This window comes from Anopheles maculipalpis, chromosome 2RL (assembly GCF_943734695.1).
Source record: "Anopheles maculipalpis chromosome 2RL, idAnoMacuDA_375_x, whole genome shotgun sequence".
Classification (NCBI taxonomy): Eukaryota; Metazoa; Arthropoda; class Insecta; order Diptera; family Culicidae; genus Anopheles; species Anopheles maculipalpis.
In genome coordinates this window covers 70,833,781-70,850,893 of record NC_064871.1, presented here as the reverse complement: position 1 = coordinate 70,850,893, position 17,113 = coordinate 70,833,781, and the positions used below count along the sequence as shown (strand labels likewise).

Here is a 17,113-nt window from a genome sequence, read left to right as displayed (position 1 = left end):
GAAGATGTTGACATTCATTTGCTCGCAGATGTACCGATACCGTAAATACCATTTTACGATTCCACCGACGATTAGGCGGTTGTTAATTTTGAATGTCATTTAGGCAGCTGTTTCGGTTCTGTTTCGTACTTCCAAACCGGTATTCGGTCCAGACATTCTGCGCCATGCGCCATGCTGATGCATACTAGTTGGTTAGTTGGTTGGTTGGTTGGTTGGTTGGTTGGTGTGTCGGGTGAAGGTCGGGATGGTTTGAGCGAGCAACATTGGACGCTGGTGGAACTCTATGAAAATAGGAAATTTTTGCGGCATGCTTCACGGTACCTGGAGTGCGGCAGCATCAGCGGCGAGCCAAGGGGTGGCGCCGGCGTTGGCAAACCGGACGACGAGCCGGTGGCCGCTGCATCCGGATGCAGGAAGTTGCGGCGCTGATCCACACGCTCCTGATGCTGCGTTAGGCATCGCGTTAACACTTCCGGAAGATTTTCGATTTGTGTCTAATGCAGAAAAAGGCAAACATTATGTAGTCAGCATGATGCTCAGGAAGGTGCAGGCTTGTGATGGCTTAGCTTGCAATTTTACCTGTAGAGATGTTAACTTATCTTCTAGACTAGTGATACGTTCCTCCAAAGCATCCTGTCTGGTTGACATATCCGATACAATTTCGTACACAGTGTTTTGAGTCTAGATAAATGAAAATAGAAAATTAAATGTTAAATGTATCAAATAATGTAGATTTAAGCTTCGTAGGGTTTCTTGTATTTCCGCTCCATGCAGCGTTGTATAAAGCTCTTGTTTTGCTGATTAATTATGAAACAACATGTAGACCGATCGTTCGACAATTAAAATTCTAGGAACTAGGAATAGCCATTCATTCCAGCTCTTGATAATGTTTTTTTTCTATTATATTTATTTTCAATCAATTTACCTAATTTTTCATAATATTTAGTTTAAAACTGCATTAAAACAATCAGTTCAGTTTCAAAACAGTGGAGCTAACACCAATTACGAGGGCTGACAATAAAGTAAGGTCTACAACGCTGCAACTTCGCCGGATAGTTGAAGTTTACGGGGAAAAGTGTATGGACGTAAAAAACGTGCGTAAGTGGAGCCGCGTGTTCAATTCCGGGCGCACTAATGTTCACGACGAGGAGTTCTCCGAAACCCAAAAAGTTTAAGGCGACACTGTCAGCCGGCAAGGTGATGGCTACGTTGTTTTGGGATCGCCACGGGGTATTGTTGGTGGATTTCATGCCAATGGGAACCACTATCAATGCCGCAAGGTACTGTGAGACCCTGGAAAAGCTTCGTCGTGCCATAAAAAACAAATGCCCGGGATTGCTGAGCAAAGGAGTGAAATTTCACCACGACAACGCGCGCCCGCACACAGCCAACTTTACCCTTGACCTGCTCAAGAAATTTGGCTGGGACATCATCGATCACCCTCCCTATAGTCCCGTATTTCGTATTTCATCATTTTCCTTAAATTTTCCAAGGTTCTATTTATTAGATTATTATACCGTTGGTCGAGATTGCTGGAAAGGCTAAGATCTTCTTTGTAAAATAATATGTAAAATTATCAATATTATATCATAATTACCTTTGCCATGTCGGTGATGGTGTTAGCATTGTCCATCAATTTACGCTGATCCATTTTAACTTTTCGAAGTCTTAGAAAGATAATAAATAGAGACACGCGTGTTAATCACATATCAAATTATGAAATGTAATGTTCAGGAAAAAATAAGAGAATCTTAAATGAAATAAACTAAAGAAGTAATAATGAGTTATAAAGTCCATGACAGAGTAGTGATGACCGGTAAGTCTGGTCTTCTTCTTCTTGGCTTAAGGACCTCTTTGGTCATGCCGTCCATCGAAATGGCTTACTAGACCTGCCGATACCACGTAGTTGTATAGTCAGTCCTCAACTACGTGGGGTGGTCCGGATAGGATTTGAACCCCGGTCCTGTCGTGTGAAGTCCGGCGCCACTGTCGCCTATACCACCGAGCCGCCCCAAGTCATCATCGGGCTGCAGGCAATTTTAGTAAGCCATTCGATTACCGGGGTGACGTAGAAGGTTATTAAGCCAAGAAGAAGAAAAATTCTTTAACGAACATGTGTCACTTAAAAATAAAACAAAACCTAGTGGATATAAAGGGCGTTCGGGATAATTTTGACAGTTACATTTTTGTTTATAACTCGTGATGGAGTTGGCATAGGAAAACAAACAATACGTCATTCGACAGCTAAAAGTGTACGGAACAAGCAGCGAAAACATCCCGTGATAAAAAAATGCCAAAAAAGAGTACATTGTGGAAGCGGATCACATGCATCATGATATTCCGCGCCGGACGCGACAACCGCCGACACGGTTAACACCCACAACAACCGGTGGCTGGCTTACTGCCCGGCGGACGTGCCACGGGTGCCGCAAACCAAGTTCCCCCAGACGGTGATGGTGTTTTCCTGCGTGTCATCGGAAGGGGACGTGATGCCGCACCACTTTTTCGAGCAGGGGTTGAGGCTGAACCAGGACGGGTACATTTCCATGCTGGACACCGTCGTAAAGCATTGGTTCATGAGAGTGGCCAACGGCAGACCGTACGTGTTCCAGCAGGATTCCGCTCCGTGCCATACAGCCTCCAAAACGATAAAGTGGTTGGCGGCCAATTTCAACGACTTCACCGCGCCGAATGTGTGGCCTCCCAGCTCCCCGGATCTTAATCCAATGGATTAATTCGTGTGGGGCGCGGTGAAACGGGACACCAACAGAACCTCCAGCAACACCAAGGCGGAGCTCAGGTCCGTTATCGCGGCCCTACCCCGCGAAACTGTCGCCAGGGCTTGTTCCCGGTTCCGGAGACGGGTGGAGGCCGTAATAGAAGCCGAGGACGGATATTTTGAATAAAATGAATAAATTACATGGTAAGCTACTATTTACAATTGAATATGACGGTCCAGTGCCGTATTGTCGTAAGCTACTATTTCTAAAACAAGAAAAATTTCCCCGATGATTAATGTTGCCATAAAAAAAATTTCTTTCTCCGTAGGTGACTGTCAAAATTATCCCGAACTCCCTGTGGATTGCATTGCCCACACTGACGATGTTATCTATTTTGCACAAATTTTCTAGCGTCCTTTAACATATTCTCTATCTGCAAATTATAATGTTTCCCCTGTGCAGTAGGTTTCTGAGTTCTGATCTGTCACCTTGCCACAGATCTGCCTGTAGCAAAATAGGACTTGCGAAATAGTCATGAACACATATACTTATTTTGAACATATTTTGAACAGCCTAGTGCATTAAAATAATAATGCATCTGTCCTCCTGTCCATCCTGTCGAGTACCTCAATGAAACCAAATAATTTTAATAAAATAGTTCAAACATATATTTACTCTGTAGAAGGTCGTCTTAAGCTGCTTGTAGTTTTGCACGATTTTTAAAACAACCTTTTCTTTCGTATGCTTTGGAATAGTTTTGTTAAACAGAGGAATTTAACGTGGCATACGTAAAACAACACCAACATGTTTAAAATATGAGTTCTCTAATTTTCAAATAACAATGACGAATGGCAAAAATCTATTGACAATTTTATTCGCTCAGAAAGGTAAATTATTTTAATTTCTTCTATAGCTTTTTGACATAAAGCTCGTATCTGTGATTCATGATAGCATTCAGCAATTGAATAATTTAGTTAAAATTTTGAGTTTGCATTCGCGTATAATTTAATCAAAATGCAATCAAACGATAGCTACGTGTCATGCAATTGCAAACAAGTGTTTCCGGTGGGTGGTTAGTGTCGTGTTTTGAATGAAGTTCGTCAATTCAACCTCGATTTTCTGGTTGCTGTTAAGCGTGCAATTGTGATGCGTCTTAGTCACTTAACATACTTAACGGTGACGAAAAGAATGAGCGCTTTATAATGAAAATAATCAGTTTTTTATTCTGATATACTTACGCGTAAATAGCTAGAAGAAATTTTCTTTGATGCGTCCGTACACGCCCGGGGTTGACTCGTTTCACCAGACGAGTGTGTTTGTAGATTAGCCAGGTTTCGCGCAGTACGTTGGCAGCAGCATTTTTTAACTGTAGAAGAGATTCATGTTAGTTCAAAATATTCCATTGAATCGAAGAGTTTAACCGCTTTGTTCTGAGAACAATTTATTTCGAAACCAAAACCCGTGCGGACAGACCGTCCTTAGCGAAAAAAAAAAAAAACTCATTGCCAAACCTTCACATTCAATTCAAAAGCAGCCGAAAGTGATGGGTTGACAAATGCGATGGTTTATTGTACAATCAGTACGTTAAATTGATGTCTGTGCTTACGTTTAAGCCCGCTCTCATTTTAGATTCACCTGAATCATTGAAAAGTTTCCACTGTCCTTCGATCGTCGGTTCGATTGACGCCGGCAAAGCAGTTCCATGTTTGCACGGGGTCAGCTCGGTGCGCAATGATCTCGGACCCACCAACCAGCCAAACTTCAAAAAAAGCCATCGCAGATAAGTTGCTCCCGTAAGACGTATGGCATGACATCAGCCATCGTTCGTTTCCCGGTTGGCAGCCGGACGGTGAAATAGCACCATTAAACCTAACGACGGCGATGATAGGAATCAGCCGAAAATGGCATTCCCCGGGTAAGCAGCGTGATCAGCGTGATAAGTTTATAATGAAGTGGAAAACCCCGACTCAACCATCCAATGGGGGATAGCGTGAACAAAATACGGAGCCACGGTGGTTCTTAAATTATCTTCCATTCCTTGCAGGACTTGAAAACCACCCAACGGACGGTTTTTGTGGATATGTTGTGGTGGCGTGTGATGACACCCCCGGACCCCGGGACTGGTCGTCCGTAGGGTTATGTTTTCTGTCCGTTCCGCATGGTTTGAAGTTCGAACGGAATTGTTTACCAGCACGAAAAGACGACCACTGCTTGGTGTGGAGGTCTGTCGTTCCGGTAGGTAATTATTGTGCGGCAGAATAAATGGGTACGTAATTTTTCTTCTACCTTCCCCCATGGGGCTAGTCATGCGTAGGACATCGTTCAGTTTCCGTTTCTGTCGAAACGAACTGAACTACACCCAAGGAACCAATGAAGTGACAGTTTGGTCATTGGAAGCAACCGTATTTAACGAGCGTTGCTGTTCGTATTTCAGTATTCTCGCACAGTGGGTAAGGGCGAAATAGTTAAGCATTGCACATAAAAATATTTTCAAAAAATTCAAAATTGTTTAAATAATTTGTTATTTCATAATATTTTATTCAATTTTCAATCTGTCTGTGCTATTTTTGTTAGACATTTAGTCGCACAAAATTATCGATTTGAAGTCTTTTTTTTAACTCCTACGACATGTGGCACAGTTTCCGTTTTCCGTCGGGGCGCGTTGCGAGAAATTAACGAGGAAGTTATAAGCACCGGTGCCTGCAGAAGGTGTTTCCGTAGCTGAAAACCTTCCCTAAGTTTCGTTTGACAAAGCGCGGCAAGCATCGTAGCTAGTGTTGATGCTGCTTTTCGATTCGAGGCATCGAAAACGATGCCGTTTCGTTTGTAGGCGCCAAGCTGTAGGTTTCTAATTCGATCCACTCTCTGCCTAAATGTTCATAGGACAAATGAGAATCATTGGGTGCATGTGATTTGCAAAAAAAAGATGAAGGCTCCAAGTTTTTACCACCACCCAACGGCTACGGTGTATTCGATGAACGGAAATTGAAGCGGCAGCAGCAGAGATGAACTTCAGTTCCAAGCAACCGCAAACGGAAGGCCGCAAGCTTTGAAATTGAATTCAACTTCGTCGAATTTCATACGTGCACTTGTTCCGGAGGGCTTAATGAGGCCTTGTGTGTCGGTTAAGGTGGCTGATAATTAGTTGGAAGGGAAATGGTTCCAATGGAAGTATGCCTGGTTCGTATGCCGAGAGGAGTCTTTGACCAGTGTTTCTTGACTAATCTTGATCAACTAACGAATCATTTACGCAGATTTATTTGATTGATTAGTTTTTCATGTACTGGAATAATATATAGACGTAGTTGGTGGGAGTTTTCTAGAATATTAGCTAATGCAAGATTTTTTGTCAGTCACATTATGAGGTGATTAGTTCTAGCAACACAAGTTTATAAAAATTTTTGTTTCTCGAACAGAATAGCTTGTTAACAAAGTTAATAAAACGCTTCATTACTTAGCATAAATCATCTTTTTGGGTGCTTCAGTTTTGTTTTTCTCATTCAAGACGGTCGTTTGTTTGCAATTCCGCAATCAACCAACTAACGTAATTGAATTACCAGACATAGACATAGCAATTCGAAGAATAATTGTTGCATTTTTTGCATGCACAAAAAAAAAAAAAGAAAACAAACTTTATTACTCATGTCATGATCATAAGCATTGAAGGGAAAGAAATAGCCCTCCAACAAAAAAGACTTTTTCCCCATTCAATTGCCTGCGTAGACTAAACGCCACTACCGATACACGTGTGGAAGAAATTGAGTTGCATTGGCAAACGATCAAACTGTTTATGCCGGACAATTGGTTAGATTTAGCACACCGAACGTGTCTGTAAATTGTTGATTCAAACCCACTTGAAAGGTGAAGAAAAAGAACAATTTTGTTTCTGGCGCTGCTTGCCGAATATCAAACGGGGTTTGGCCGAACCAAACTAAAGCATGGAAGAAAATTGCCGTTCGAAATTCGAAAATGAGTCGATAATGTATCACGGAGCCCCCTCTCCCACCTCCCCCCCCCCCCCCCCCTCCAGACAACCCGAAAAGTTTACGAAAATGCATTTTCATCAATTTGTTGCCACTTACCCGCTTGGTGAGCTGCGTATCCATCATAAAGTTGTGCACGTGCTTTTCCGCCCGCGTCAGCTCAAGCTTCCGGGAGACGACCGCCACCAGCAGTGCCGTACAGCCAGCGCCCTGCCGGTCAGGAAGACCGCGTTCCAGCATCGTTAAAAGTTAATTAGATTAGACGAGCACACGAGCACACGGGTGCGGATGGGTTTCCGTCCGGGTTGCGGAAAATTCGCCCCGATCGAACATCGTGATTTGTGGTGCAGAAGAACAGGCGCGTCAGAGAACAGGCACGCACCATTGCAGGAGGAAACAAAAACAGAAGGAGAGAGAGAGAGAGAGAACGGAAAGAAAAGTGCGAACATATCGCTGATCAGTAATCAGTGGTCGGGCGTAAAGTTTCGTTCTCCCGATGCGGATTCTTCCCTGTGGCACGACGTGGCGGGCGTTACAGGGATGAATGCATTTTTTGGAACCATCTCGACGGGTTGATTAAATTTTTCCATTTAGAAGTTTGGTGTTTTTATTCGTACAAAGTATCGTGTTGTATCGTTTTTTTTTTTTTTTGTTCGGTGTATCTTTACTGCGGGCTGTTTATTTTCGTTTCGAGGTTAGGTGGACATAAGATTGGCAGAAGTGTTGTATGTGTGTGTGTGTGTATGTGTGTATAAAGAGTATACGTATGCATGCGTGTGTTAATGTGGGTGATATAGGACATATCAACCTGGCATATGAGCGACCGTGCGGAAGAGCAAGCGAGCAATCGAAGGGCACACGTTACACACGAACGAGCGCCATGCAGGGCGCACGCGAGAAGGAAAAAGAACAAAACAATCGTTCGAAAGTCACGTGGGGCGCACGAACTTTGTTACATCAACACACACACACACGCACACACGCACGCACACATACAAACTCGTACATATAAAAGTATAAAAGCGCGATGCTGCTTCGTCCTGCTGCCTGCTGATGCTGCTTGGTGTGTTAAAGTTTTTGATTATGTCCTTCTTTTGTGTCTCTCGCAGTGTGTGGGAGGTGGTGGGGTCGTTGTGCTTATGGTGGGACAGGGAGGGGAGTTCGGAATAAATGTAATCTTGTTTTGCTTTGTTTTACTTTTAGATTACAGTGTTAAGTGAGAGCGAATGTTGGGTGCAAATACAAGTAAAGAATTAAGCGCAGCCGGGCCGCAAGTTTGGGGCAGGGCCAGGGCCGGAAGGCAGATTATTATTTTTTGTTGTTTTGGTTTAGTCGATCCCCACCCCCCCCACACCCCACTCCCGCTAAAACTCTCATCTCTTCTTTGCGTTGTTGTGCAGCTGCTGCTGTTGGTATTGTGGTCATGGTTGAAGATACGTTCATTTAGTTCCGCCGGCCCAGAATTGCCGGGTTTACGCGTTCGTATTGCGGCACTGGAAGGCTTTGGCACCCACTTCCGGATGGTTGTACGTTGGGAAATTGCTCGACAGTACACAAGATTTACGATCCTTTGCCGGTGTTGGGTGAATAAAAAACTCAAGATGTCGGGTATGCCCACCCCGGCCAAACTTGCGAGAAAAATTTATATATGTGTAGCTTGTGCGGTAAAATGGTAGTTCATGGCGGGGTTTTTCGAATATGTAAGAGTGCTTTTGATCCTTTGATGTTACTAGTACGCATTTGCTGTATTTTTCGAGTGTTACAAGATGTGGTAATAATAATTTTTCTACCCATTTTTCCAACAAGAACATATTGTAATGATTATTCTTCTAATTTAAGTTTGTCATTTATTGAATAAATTTATTTCGTGTTTATTTTTGTACTCATTTTGAGAGAAAATACAAGTGCAAACCATACTAATTTTACATGGTTTTGATTGCATTTTTTTTTGTGTATCTATTTTCTAATTGCAACGAGTTATGGAAGAAAATAAACAACACCCAATGCCCACTTCGCGTTGAAATTTGCAAATAACGAAAGACACGCGCACGCAGTTTTATTATTTATCACTATCTCACGGGAATATTAATAGAATCATAAATACCACGCTCGATAAGAATCTACGGCATGAACGTCAACCTTCCCCACGACAACGCGAAAGAACCAGCGAGCTCCCGGAACACGCAACATGCCCGTATGAGGGAAAGTTCGAGAGGCATTGGCCCCGGCCCGGCAGAAAGCTTTAAGACAGTTTGACATTCGCGCCACATATGATGAAGCCATGAATATTTACAACAATGAAGAGATTTGGGCGATGCTCGTGCTCGGTTAGGTTAGTCGTTATTCAAGCGCAACTGGCTCACAATTGTTTGAGCCGCACGGGAAACCGGGGAACGACACAACTTGGAAAGTCGTTTTGCCATGCTCGCCTTATCTCGTCTATTCCACTAATAAGAACCCGCGCAGGGGGGGGCGGGGGAAAGAAACACACCCCGCTATGGATAGGAAATCGTTTCATAAATCAAACACTTTCGACCGGCATCATAAGTAGCCGAGGCGCACGGCTTCGTCGACAGTCTCGCAGGGCAGTTGTCTGTCGGCCGGTCGGCGTAAACAAAACTGGAGCAAAGATGAGAACGTTGTTTTTACGAGTGCACGGAGAAAGACAAAATCCACGGGAGCGAATGGCGCCGGTTAGGATGACAGCAAACATTTCGGTACCAACGGTATCATCAAAATGCGCAACCGAGTACACCATTATGCGATTATCTTGCTGAAAGTTATTCCACATTTACGTGGTCATTCATTTCATCCGCCAATGAAATGTCAGCGTGAGTTTGCAAAAAAAAAGTCGTTGAGCAAAAGAAAAAGGAAAAAGGAGATCAAGCCTCAAGAAGGTGGTTGTAGCCAAGCCGGTATAACGACAGCGACCAGAGCGTACCGGGTGCGATCGTTTATAAATGTGGCGCCTTCTTATCATAGGAGCACTTTTGGAAGCGATTAGGTGAGTTCTTTCTTCTGTTTGTGAAGCGACGAATGAAAAGTAGTCCCCGCAGAGTGAGGTGCTAAAAATCTGTACACAGTCAGACCAAAACCGGACCCAAGAGCGCCATAGCCTGACAGGCTCAGTGAAGCAAAGCTCTTGCAAAGGAATAAATGTGTGCACCAGTTGGCTGGATAAGCTTTCTCGCATGAAACCACTGCACTGTAGTGCCTTTAATTTCATTTTGAACCTCGCTGGATGGAGCTTACCAGGCTCGGAAGCTGCAGCTATCAGTCACTCAATAACCAGCAGTTTTAGGTACGCTTTTTGGGGTTTTTGCGAAGGGCGTGCAAAATCCCCTTTTCGCTGTGTCTAGTCGTACCAGCACACTCACCGTAAATCAGGTCTCATTAATAACGGTTATGCTATTGTGCGTAGTGCTTTTGCATGGGCGGGGAACATTTCAAGTGGTCCAATAAATTATGCCACACAAGGACCGTGATTCGATCCTGATCCTAGATCCTGGTGCGGCCTGTTGTTGAAGGGAGAAACGCGTTACTGTTATGAGGTGGTGAGGAATCGCTTCACTCTTCCCGCATCGGTACGGATTGTGGGAAGCTTTACGACACTATAATATCACACCGCTTCTTACTGTCGCCGCTGTAACAGCTATTGTCGGGAAAGCATTTACATAAATTTGCATAGTTTCTGTCCGTTGCGTCTTCCAGACGTCAGATTTACTTCAATAATTTATTGGTAACAACCCAGTTCAATCCCGTCTGGCTTTCTAGCCGGTAAGGGTATGAGGGCTCATGTGTTCTCATCTATTTTGGTAGAATTTTCAATAGAGCTTTGCAATAATGCCAGTTTGTCTGTGGTAGTTCTGTGTAAGAGTTATGTTTTCCTTGTTTTGGTGCGATATTAGGCCAGATTGTGAGACCCAAACGTCTTCTCAAACGTCACATATTTGTCACTTTGGTTTCGTTTGGCTAAATCTGACGTTTAAAAGTCGATGACAGATGTTTGTCGAACGGAATGTCAAAAATTTGCATTGCCTGAGCCAAACGGAAACGCGCGTGATTTGCAGGAATTATTCTAAACCAAGAACCACCAAAGTCCGCCCAGAAAAAATGTGCACCACAAAAAGTTTATTATTAAACCAAACTAAGTCATTAGTTAGTGACAATAAGCATTTAAGGATAGGTTTAATTCGAATGAAATCATCTGTGAATGCATGATCAAAGCAGTCCGTAAAGGTAGGGATGTATGCAAAAAGTCGACGAAACTTTCGTCGACTCTAACGCAAGACCATGATACAAATTTGCTTTCCGTTTGGTTAGTGTCTTTCCATCGGAAAGTTTTCCGTTTGACATTGACAATCAGGCCTATTATCGTTCGGCAAGACTACGACAAAAATAGCTTGTTTTGAAGCAGCCAATTAAACATGTCTGATGGAATAAAGAAAAGCCATAAAAATAGACGACAAGTGGTATTTTTTTGGGGTGAAAAGGACCTACAGGATTTGGTGAATAATACTGTGGGACGCAGGGAATATGGGAAGAACTTTAATGGAGCACACTTATTCGCTATCGCCAGCTAACAGTTGGGCACAAGTGCAATTGTTCCGGCTGAATTGCTGTGGCGTCAACTTGTTGAGGGCAAATTGTTCCCATCATATGGGATGTGAACAGAGCGCCCTCGAACACTGTTGTGTGGAAGGCATCATCGAGTGTCATAATTTAACCGGCACAGCTAGTGCAGAAGCACGCACATGCATATTCATTTCACATCTGGCCACGTGACACACCGTTTCTGTCAGCCGGTATCACATGGGTCACTTTGTATGCAGCAGAAGAATGAGTATCATTTCTCAGAGGGCGCGCTCAGCGTTCTTTGCTGCTTGGTGCTTATGGTACTCCGGCATTTTCCAACCCCCACCCCCCCTCCCCCTTCCTTCTCGGTCTTCAGTAATGTTTTTCTTTCGCTCCTTTTGTGACCTTTGTGGCGCTTGGGAGATGATTGCAGTTTCTTGTATCATTATGATCGTCTTGTTCGCCCAGGGCGGCTGTTGCCTTACCAGGGATGGGTACCAGGCACCCTCACTTCGACCGGGAAGGTAGTAGTGCTGATTGATCTCCGTCGGTGACGGGTTCTTGGTGTGTGTGTGTGTGTTCGGCTGTACAAAGGAGATTAATAGCGGTGCTGTATCTATTCACACCCCCAAGGCAACGGGATACGGAGCCATCAAGGCACCGTATGGCAAGATGGAGTTCGACACGTTTTGGTCACAAAGGCAGCAAAAGAAGGTTGTTTAGTTTGCTTGCACTATCACGATAAACACAGGCATGGATGGCTTCGTACACATAGTGGTGGAAATGAATGCAGATTTGGTTCATTCGGTACTCGGAACACTCACACAGGTTCGTTTGGTACACAAAGGAACTTATCAGTGGCAGTTGAACGTATGTGGCAACATGAAAATTGCACTCAACGATGGTACAAGGACTGATTTCTATATCATTGTTACAAATTTTCAGGCACAATAGTTTAATTCGTATTATATGTTATAATGTTGCAATGTTCATTTATAATTTAAATTTTAAATCTAGCGATTTCTGAGTTTTTATTATAACGCTACTAGAACAAACTTAAAAGGAGTACTATCTGTATATTTATTTTGCTTGTATTATTTGTCATAGCAATAAATTTTAGTTTTACAGACCTTTTTTTAGTTTACAGACCGTGATTACAATCTAATAAATAAAGTGATACGATACAAAAGAAAATGTACGTTCCAAGTAATGATAGAACAGAGAATGACTTAGAAGTAAGAAAGAATAGTGAAATATTCTAAATTTGCAACATCGATAGTAGTAAAAGTTAAAAAAAATGTGTCGATTCTTTGCGGCGCCTGAAAGCATTGCCGACAAATCAGAGATTTTACGTTTGAAGAAATGTGTGTTTTCGGAAGATAAATAATACATACAAAGGAAAAGGTGGTAAAAGTATTGAGAAATATGAAGACTCAGAAGGGATAGAGAATGCAAGGGTGTGGACAATAAATGTGTGTCTGTGTGTGTGTGTGTGTGTGGAAAGGGGGAACATAAAACGAAAACGCAAGAAGTATAAAGTGAAAACGAAAAGATTGTATCATTAAACTCACCATAATACCAGTACTGACTGCAATACCACGGCCACAGTACGTGTTGGGCACGATATCGCCAAAGCCAACACTTAGAAAGGTTATCGCGATTAACCACATGGCGTTCAATAGATTGGCATGCTCTTCATCGTGAAACCTGTAGACAAATTGTTTGACATCCAAATTATGCGAGGTTTGGTTCACTGTGTAATGGTTTGTAATAGATTTTTGTTTTAATTGGAATGGATAATTCTTTCTTTCTTTTTTTTTTTTTTGCAAAAGTTGGGAGGCAAGCAGTGGGTTGATCTTTGTGATACAGAGACATAAAGACAGAGAGGAAAAGGGAGTAGTGAAGAGAGTAAAAGAGATAAAAAGACGAGGGGTGAGAGAGAGAGAGAGAAGAGAGAGAGAGAGAGAGGGAGGAGAGGGGAAGGGGGGGGGGGGGAACAGGAGTAGCTTTATGGCCAAAGAAGATGCGTTTGCGTTTCGCTTCCTTCCATTAACAGTGATGGTATGGTGGTATGTGATAGAAGAATATAGTAACAAATCATAAAAAATAGCTAGATAAATAGAGAAAGGAAAAAATAGTGTAAGTAGTAGAACAAGAAAAACAGAAGAAGATAGAGAGAAAAAAGAGGCAAAAGGCATAGAGAAAGAAATAAAATATATTACAGAAAGGTGGAATATTTATAAGTAGAGTACTGGATTTTCAAACCATAAAAGAGTATGAGATAAGTACATATCGAACCATAATTGGGAGGTGCTGATTAAACCTGACCGGGCGTTACAAAAAGGATTATTAGAAAAAAATGAAAACATCAAGAGAAAGAGAAAAAATCAATACAGACGTGAACAGATGAAGAAATATAAACGATTAAAACAGAAAAAGGTGTTTTTAATCGTTTGGTCTCTGATGTGGCACGGTGGAAGTGGATTGATGTTTTTCGTTAAATTGCTTTTTACGTTTCTACTTTCCTAGCGCTCGGAGGCTACTTTGATATGCGACAGCTTCCGGCCCTTTTAGCATAACATCGAGCAGCGCACTGTTTGTACAGTTACAGCAATGAAATCAACCAAACCAACCAAGAGTTCAAGCGTTTCGCATTACATTATGTATTTACCGCAAGCTGCGACAGTCGAACCGAATGACGGCAGATGTGTTTTCACCGATGACTTAACTCAACATATTACGTGTAGCGTTAGACAGCAAGCTTTTAGGCACGTGTTACCATGAAACTGTCGTTCGATTGAGGCAGTGTAGCGTACAACAATAAAAACGGAAAATTTTCACAATCAAATAGATGTACGTGTGTGTGTGTGTGTGTGATTTCTGTGTTAATTTAACAAACAAACAAACAAAAGGAACGCATGGATGGAACAAATGTGCAATACAAAAAGCACCACAAATCAAACGGTAAGATAAGGAAAGAAAAATCGCCACAGAATAGAAAAATAAAAACAGAACGAATAAAGCGAATGAGCACATCGGTGAGTGAGACAAACAAACAAACAAACGTAACACAACACAAGCAAACAGATGACAACAAAAACGCAACCACTGAACGTTTACTAACTCACCCTTCCCCGTAGTGGTAGTTTTTGGCACACCACTGCAAAATCACGCCAAGAAGACACACTTTACATCGGCCAATGATTTTCATTCGACACAGTGATCGAACATTTTCATTTTTTCGTTGTGGTGGTGTGAAGGTAAAAACCAACCACACCCACACATATGTACTGCAGTGAACTTTCTTGCCTGCAATTGTTCTCGTATAAAGCGATTTTTCTTTTCTTCGAACATTGTGTTTGTGTGTGTTTCAGCTTTTTTTTTTGTTTTTTGCATCATATATCCTGCTTTGTATTATAAAATTGTAAAGCCACATAAAACAGCATACCCATCTAGATGAAAACAGAAGCACGACAATGTCAACAAAAGGCTGCCGAAAGCCGCCCGCGTGTACATAGCGCATATTGACCGAGAGGAGCCACACAGCAACACGAGCGAGGTACAGGAAATGACACGGACACGTCTGACAGGAGGCGACGAGCAACGAGTGCAAGCACCAGGCGGAGGATCGGCGGGGTTACACGGGTGGAGATTGTTTTCTTTCCTTTTTTAGAACCATTTTGTTGAGGTTTTTCCTTCATAAAGGTTTTTTTTTTGTTTTTCTTAATTATCACTGTATATGCATAATGCATGTGTATGGCCAGTATAGTGAGAGCTTCAGCTGTTTACCAAATCCCAAGGATGCTGGTAAAAAAAAAATACAACATTATTTAAGAGCCATTGTGTATAAGTTTGAAAATGGCGTGTACACTCTTTAAGCCTGTATTGCTCAATAATGTTTATAGTAGACGCTGCTAGCTTTGCAGCCATTGAGCCTGTGGTTATCAATTTTTGTTTGTCACACCCAAAGCCTCTACATATTATGTGTGTAAACAGCTGTCGATTATTATCGTAGCGAGTTGTGGGATGATACACTGAGATTGAATTTCGCAAACCAGGTGTGTCAGTACAGGAAGAGACAGAGACACAGAGAGAGAGAGATAGAGAGAGAGAGAGAGTTGTTTGCAAGGTAGGCGGTATTACACCGAACATAGACGCTTTTATTGAGGAAAGTCGTTCATTTTTCTCCTCTAGCGACACCGCTCTGGATTACACCAATTTAAGAGTGCGAAAGAACGTGATAATAGAATTCGAGTGTGTAGTGAGGTGTAGTGGTGGAACATTTGTTTCATCGTGCATCGTGGTTGTTGTGTAGAGAAGATAGCAGCACAACGACAACAGGAAGAATAACTGCGAGCGCATTTTGCGGAGGGGGGGGGGAGAATTTTCTAGCTTCCCCACAACCAGAACCGCGGCTGGATTAAGTGTTTTGCGCGTGAGATTTGTATCTGTTAGTGTTCGCATCTGTTGGTAGTATTCTTGATTTACCAGCGGGCAGAGGGAATACGTCCGTCAGGAAGATGTTAAGCCGTCATCGGTACGTCCTGGTACGTCGAAGTGTACAAATGGGTTGTCGTGGGTTTTCTATGTATGCGTGTGTGTGTGTTAGTGTGTAAGGTGGAAATGATACCCTGATTGGACCGTTCTCTACTTACCACCATTCCGCAGGTTAGCGTGATCCCCCTTCCGCAGTACGTGTTCGGGACGATGTCTCCATAACCGACACAGAGAAACGTGATCGCGGTTAGCCACATGGAGTTCAACAAATTGGCATGTTCCTCGTCATGAAACCTTCACCACCAAACCACCCGTCCCCCCCCCCCCCCACCCATTTCGTCGAATCATCATTTTCATGCCGAACCAGAGTTTACGGCACAGTTTGATTGGGACGGGTTTTTGTGTGTGTGCGGGGGGTTTTTTTTTTGGGCGTTTGGTTTTGTTGTTTTATTTCGTCCAGGGTTTTATATTTTGTGTAAATTTCAACACACACCACCGCCAAGCGCCACAGGTGTGATAGGGTCGTTTGTGTAGCGTATGCGTGTGTTTGTGTAGCATTGTGTGGTTTTGTGTTCCGAAATTGCACGTTACCCACAAGAACCGAGATTTTGGAATAATGGTCACAAACGGGAATACATTGGTTGTCGGTTGTCAAGTGATGTGTAACAATGTTGTGCATCAAAATGTGAGAAACACCATTTATCCAGTAAAAGCACCAAACCAAGTATGGAGTAAGTATTGATGTGTGTTTGTTTTGATTAATGTATGTGTTCCGTTAATCGATTGCAGAACACATCGTGTCGGTGATTATTGAGACATTTATTTAGATATTTTGTTCACAACATAAAGAGACGCCGTGTTGTGAGTGTTTTGTAGGACATTTTAGCAGTGGTGGTCGTGGTCGTGGTGGTGGTTGGTGTTGTTTACACGATGGAGAAAAATTGTGATATATAGAAACAACGAGCAACGGATGTTAGAATAGTAATATAACGGTTTTGTTGGGTAGAATTGTTTGTCACAATTTGAAAAGGAAATGTTTGTGGGAACAATGGATTCGAATGAATATGTTTGCCATTCGTGTTGTGTTTTTTTCTTAAGAAAAATAAAGCTGTTTACAGTAGTAAAATTGAACACAATGCACTTTGATTAACACGTTTAATGAAGTTTTTTTTAAAACTATGATAATCGTTTAAATCAAAAACAAAGATAAAAGTTTTGGCAAAGGATATTTTAATAACCACTTTTTTTTACTATGCTTTCCACCAGCTCAAACATATTCATTCGAATGTTGTGCCCCAAAAGATTTACACACAAACACAGAAAGGACAGAGCAGACAG

General features: G+C 42.4%; 2 protein-coding genes across 9 annotated transcripts in view; both read right to left on the bottom strand.

Annotated features, from left to right (window-relative positions):
* Positions 1 to 17,113, bottom strand: part of LOC126568807 (small conductance calcium-activated potassium channel protein) — a 104,009-nt gene that overhangs the window by 805 nt on the left and 86,091 nt on the right. For 5 of the 8 annotated variants that reach the window (XM_050225440.1, XM_050225442.1, XM_050225444.1 and 2 more), the window contains 6 exons: positions 12,850 to 12,985; positions 6,803 to 6,913; positions 3,959 to 4,086; positions 1,598 to 1,667; positions 580 to 681; positions 322 to 494 (listed from right to left, as the gene is read on the bottom strand). In XM_050225440.1, coding sequence (XP_050081397.1) covers positions 322 to 494; positions 580 to 681; positions 1,598 to 1,667; positions 3,959 to 4,086; positions 6,803 to 6,913; positions 12,850 to 12,985 — 720 coding nt within the window. Of the gene's footprint in view, positions 1 to 321; positions 495 to 579; positions 682 to 1,597; positions 1,668 to 3,958; positions 4,087 to 6,802; positions 6,914 to 12,849; positions 12,986 to 15,933; positions 16,070 to 17,113 lie in introns of all 8 variants that reach the window. The other 3 variants (XM_050225441.1, XM_050225443.1, XM_050225445.1) reach the window with 1 other exon arrangement.
* The window catches only part of LOC126567447 (RNA cytidine acetyltransferase), a 617,063-nt gene that overhangs the window by 524,707 nt on the left and 75,243 nt on the right, over positions 1 to 17,113 (bottom strand). The window lies entirely within an intron of this gene.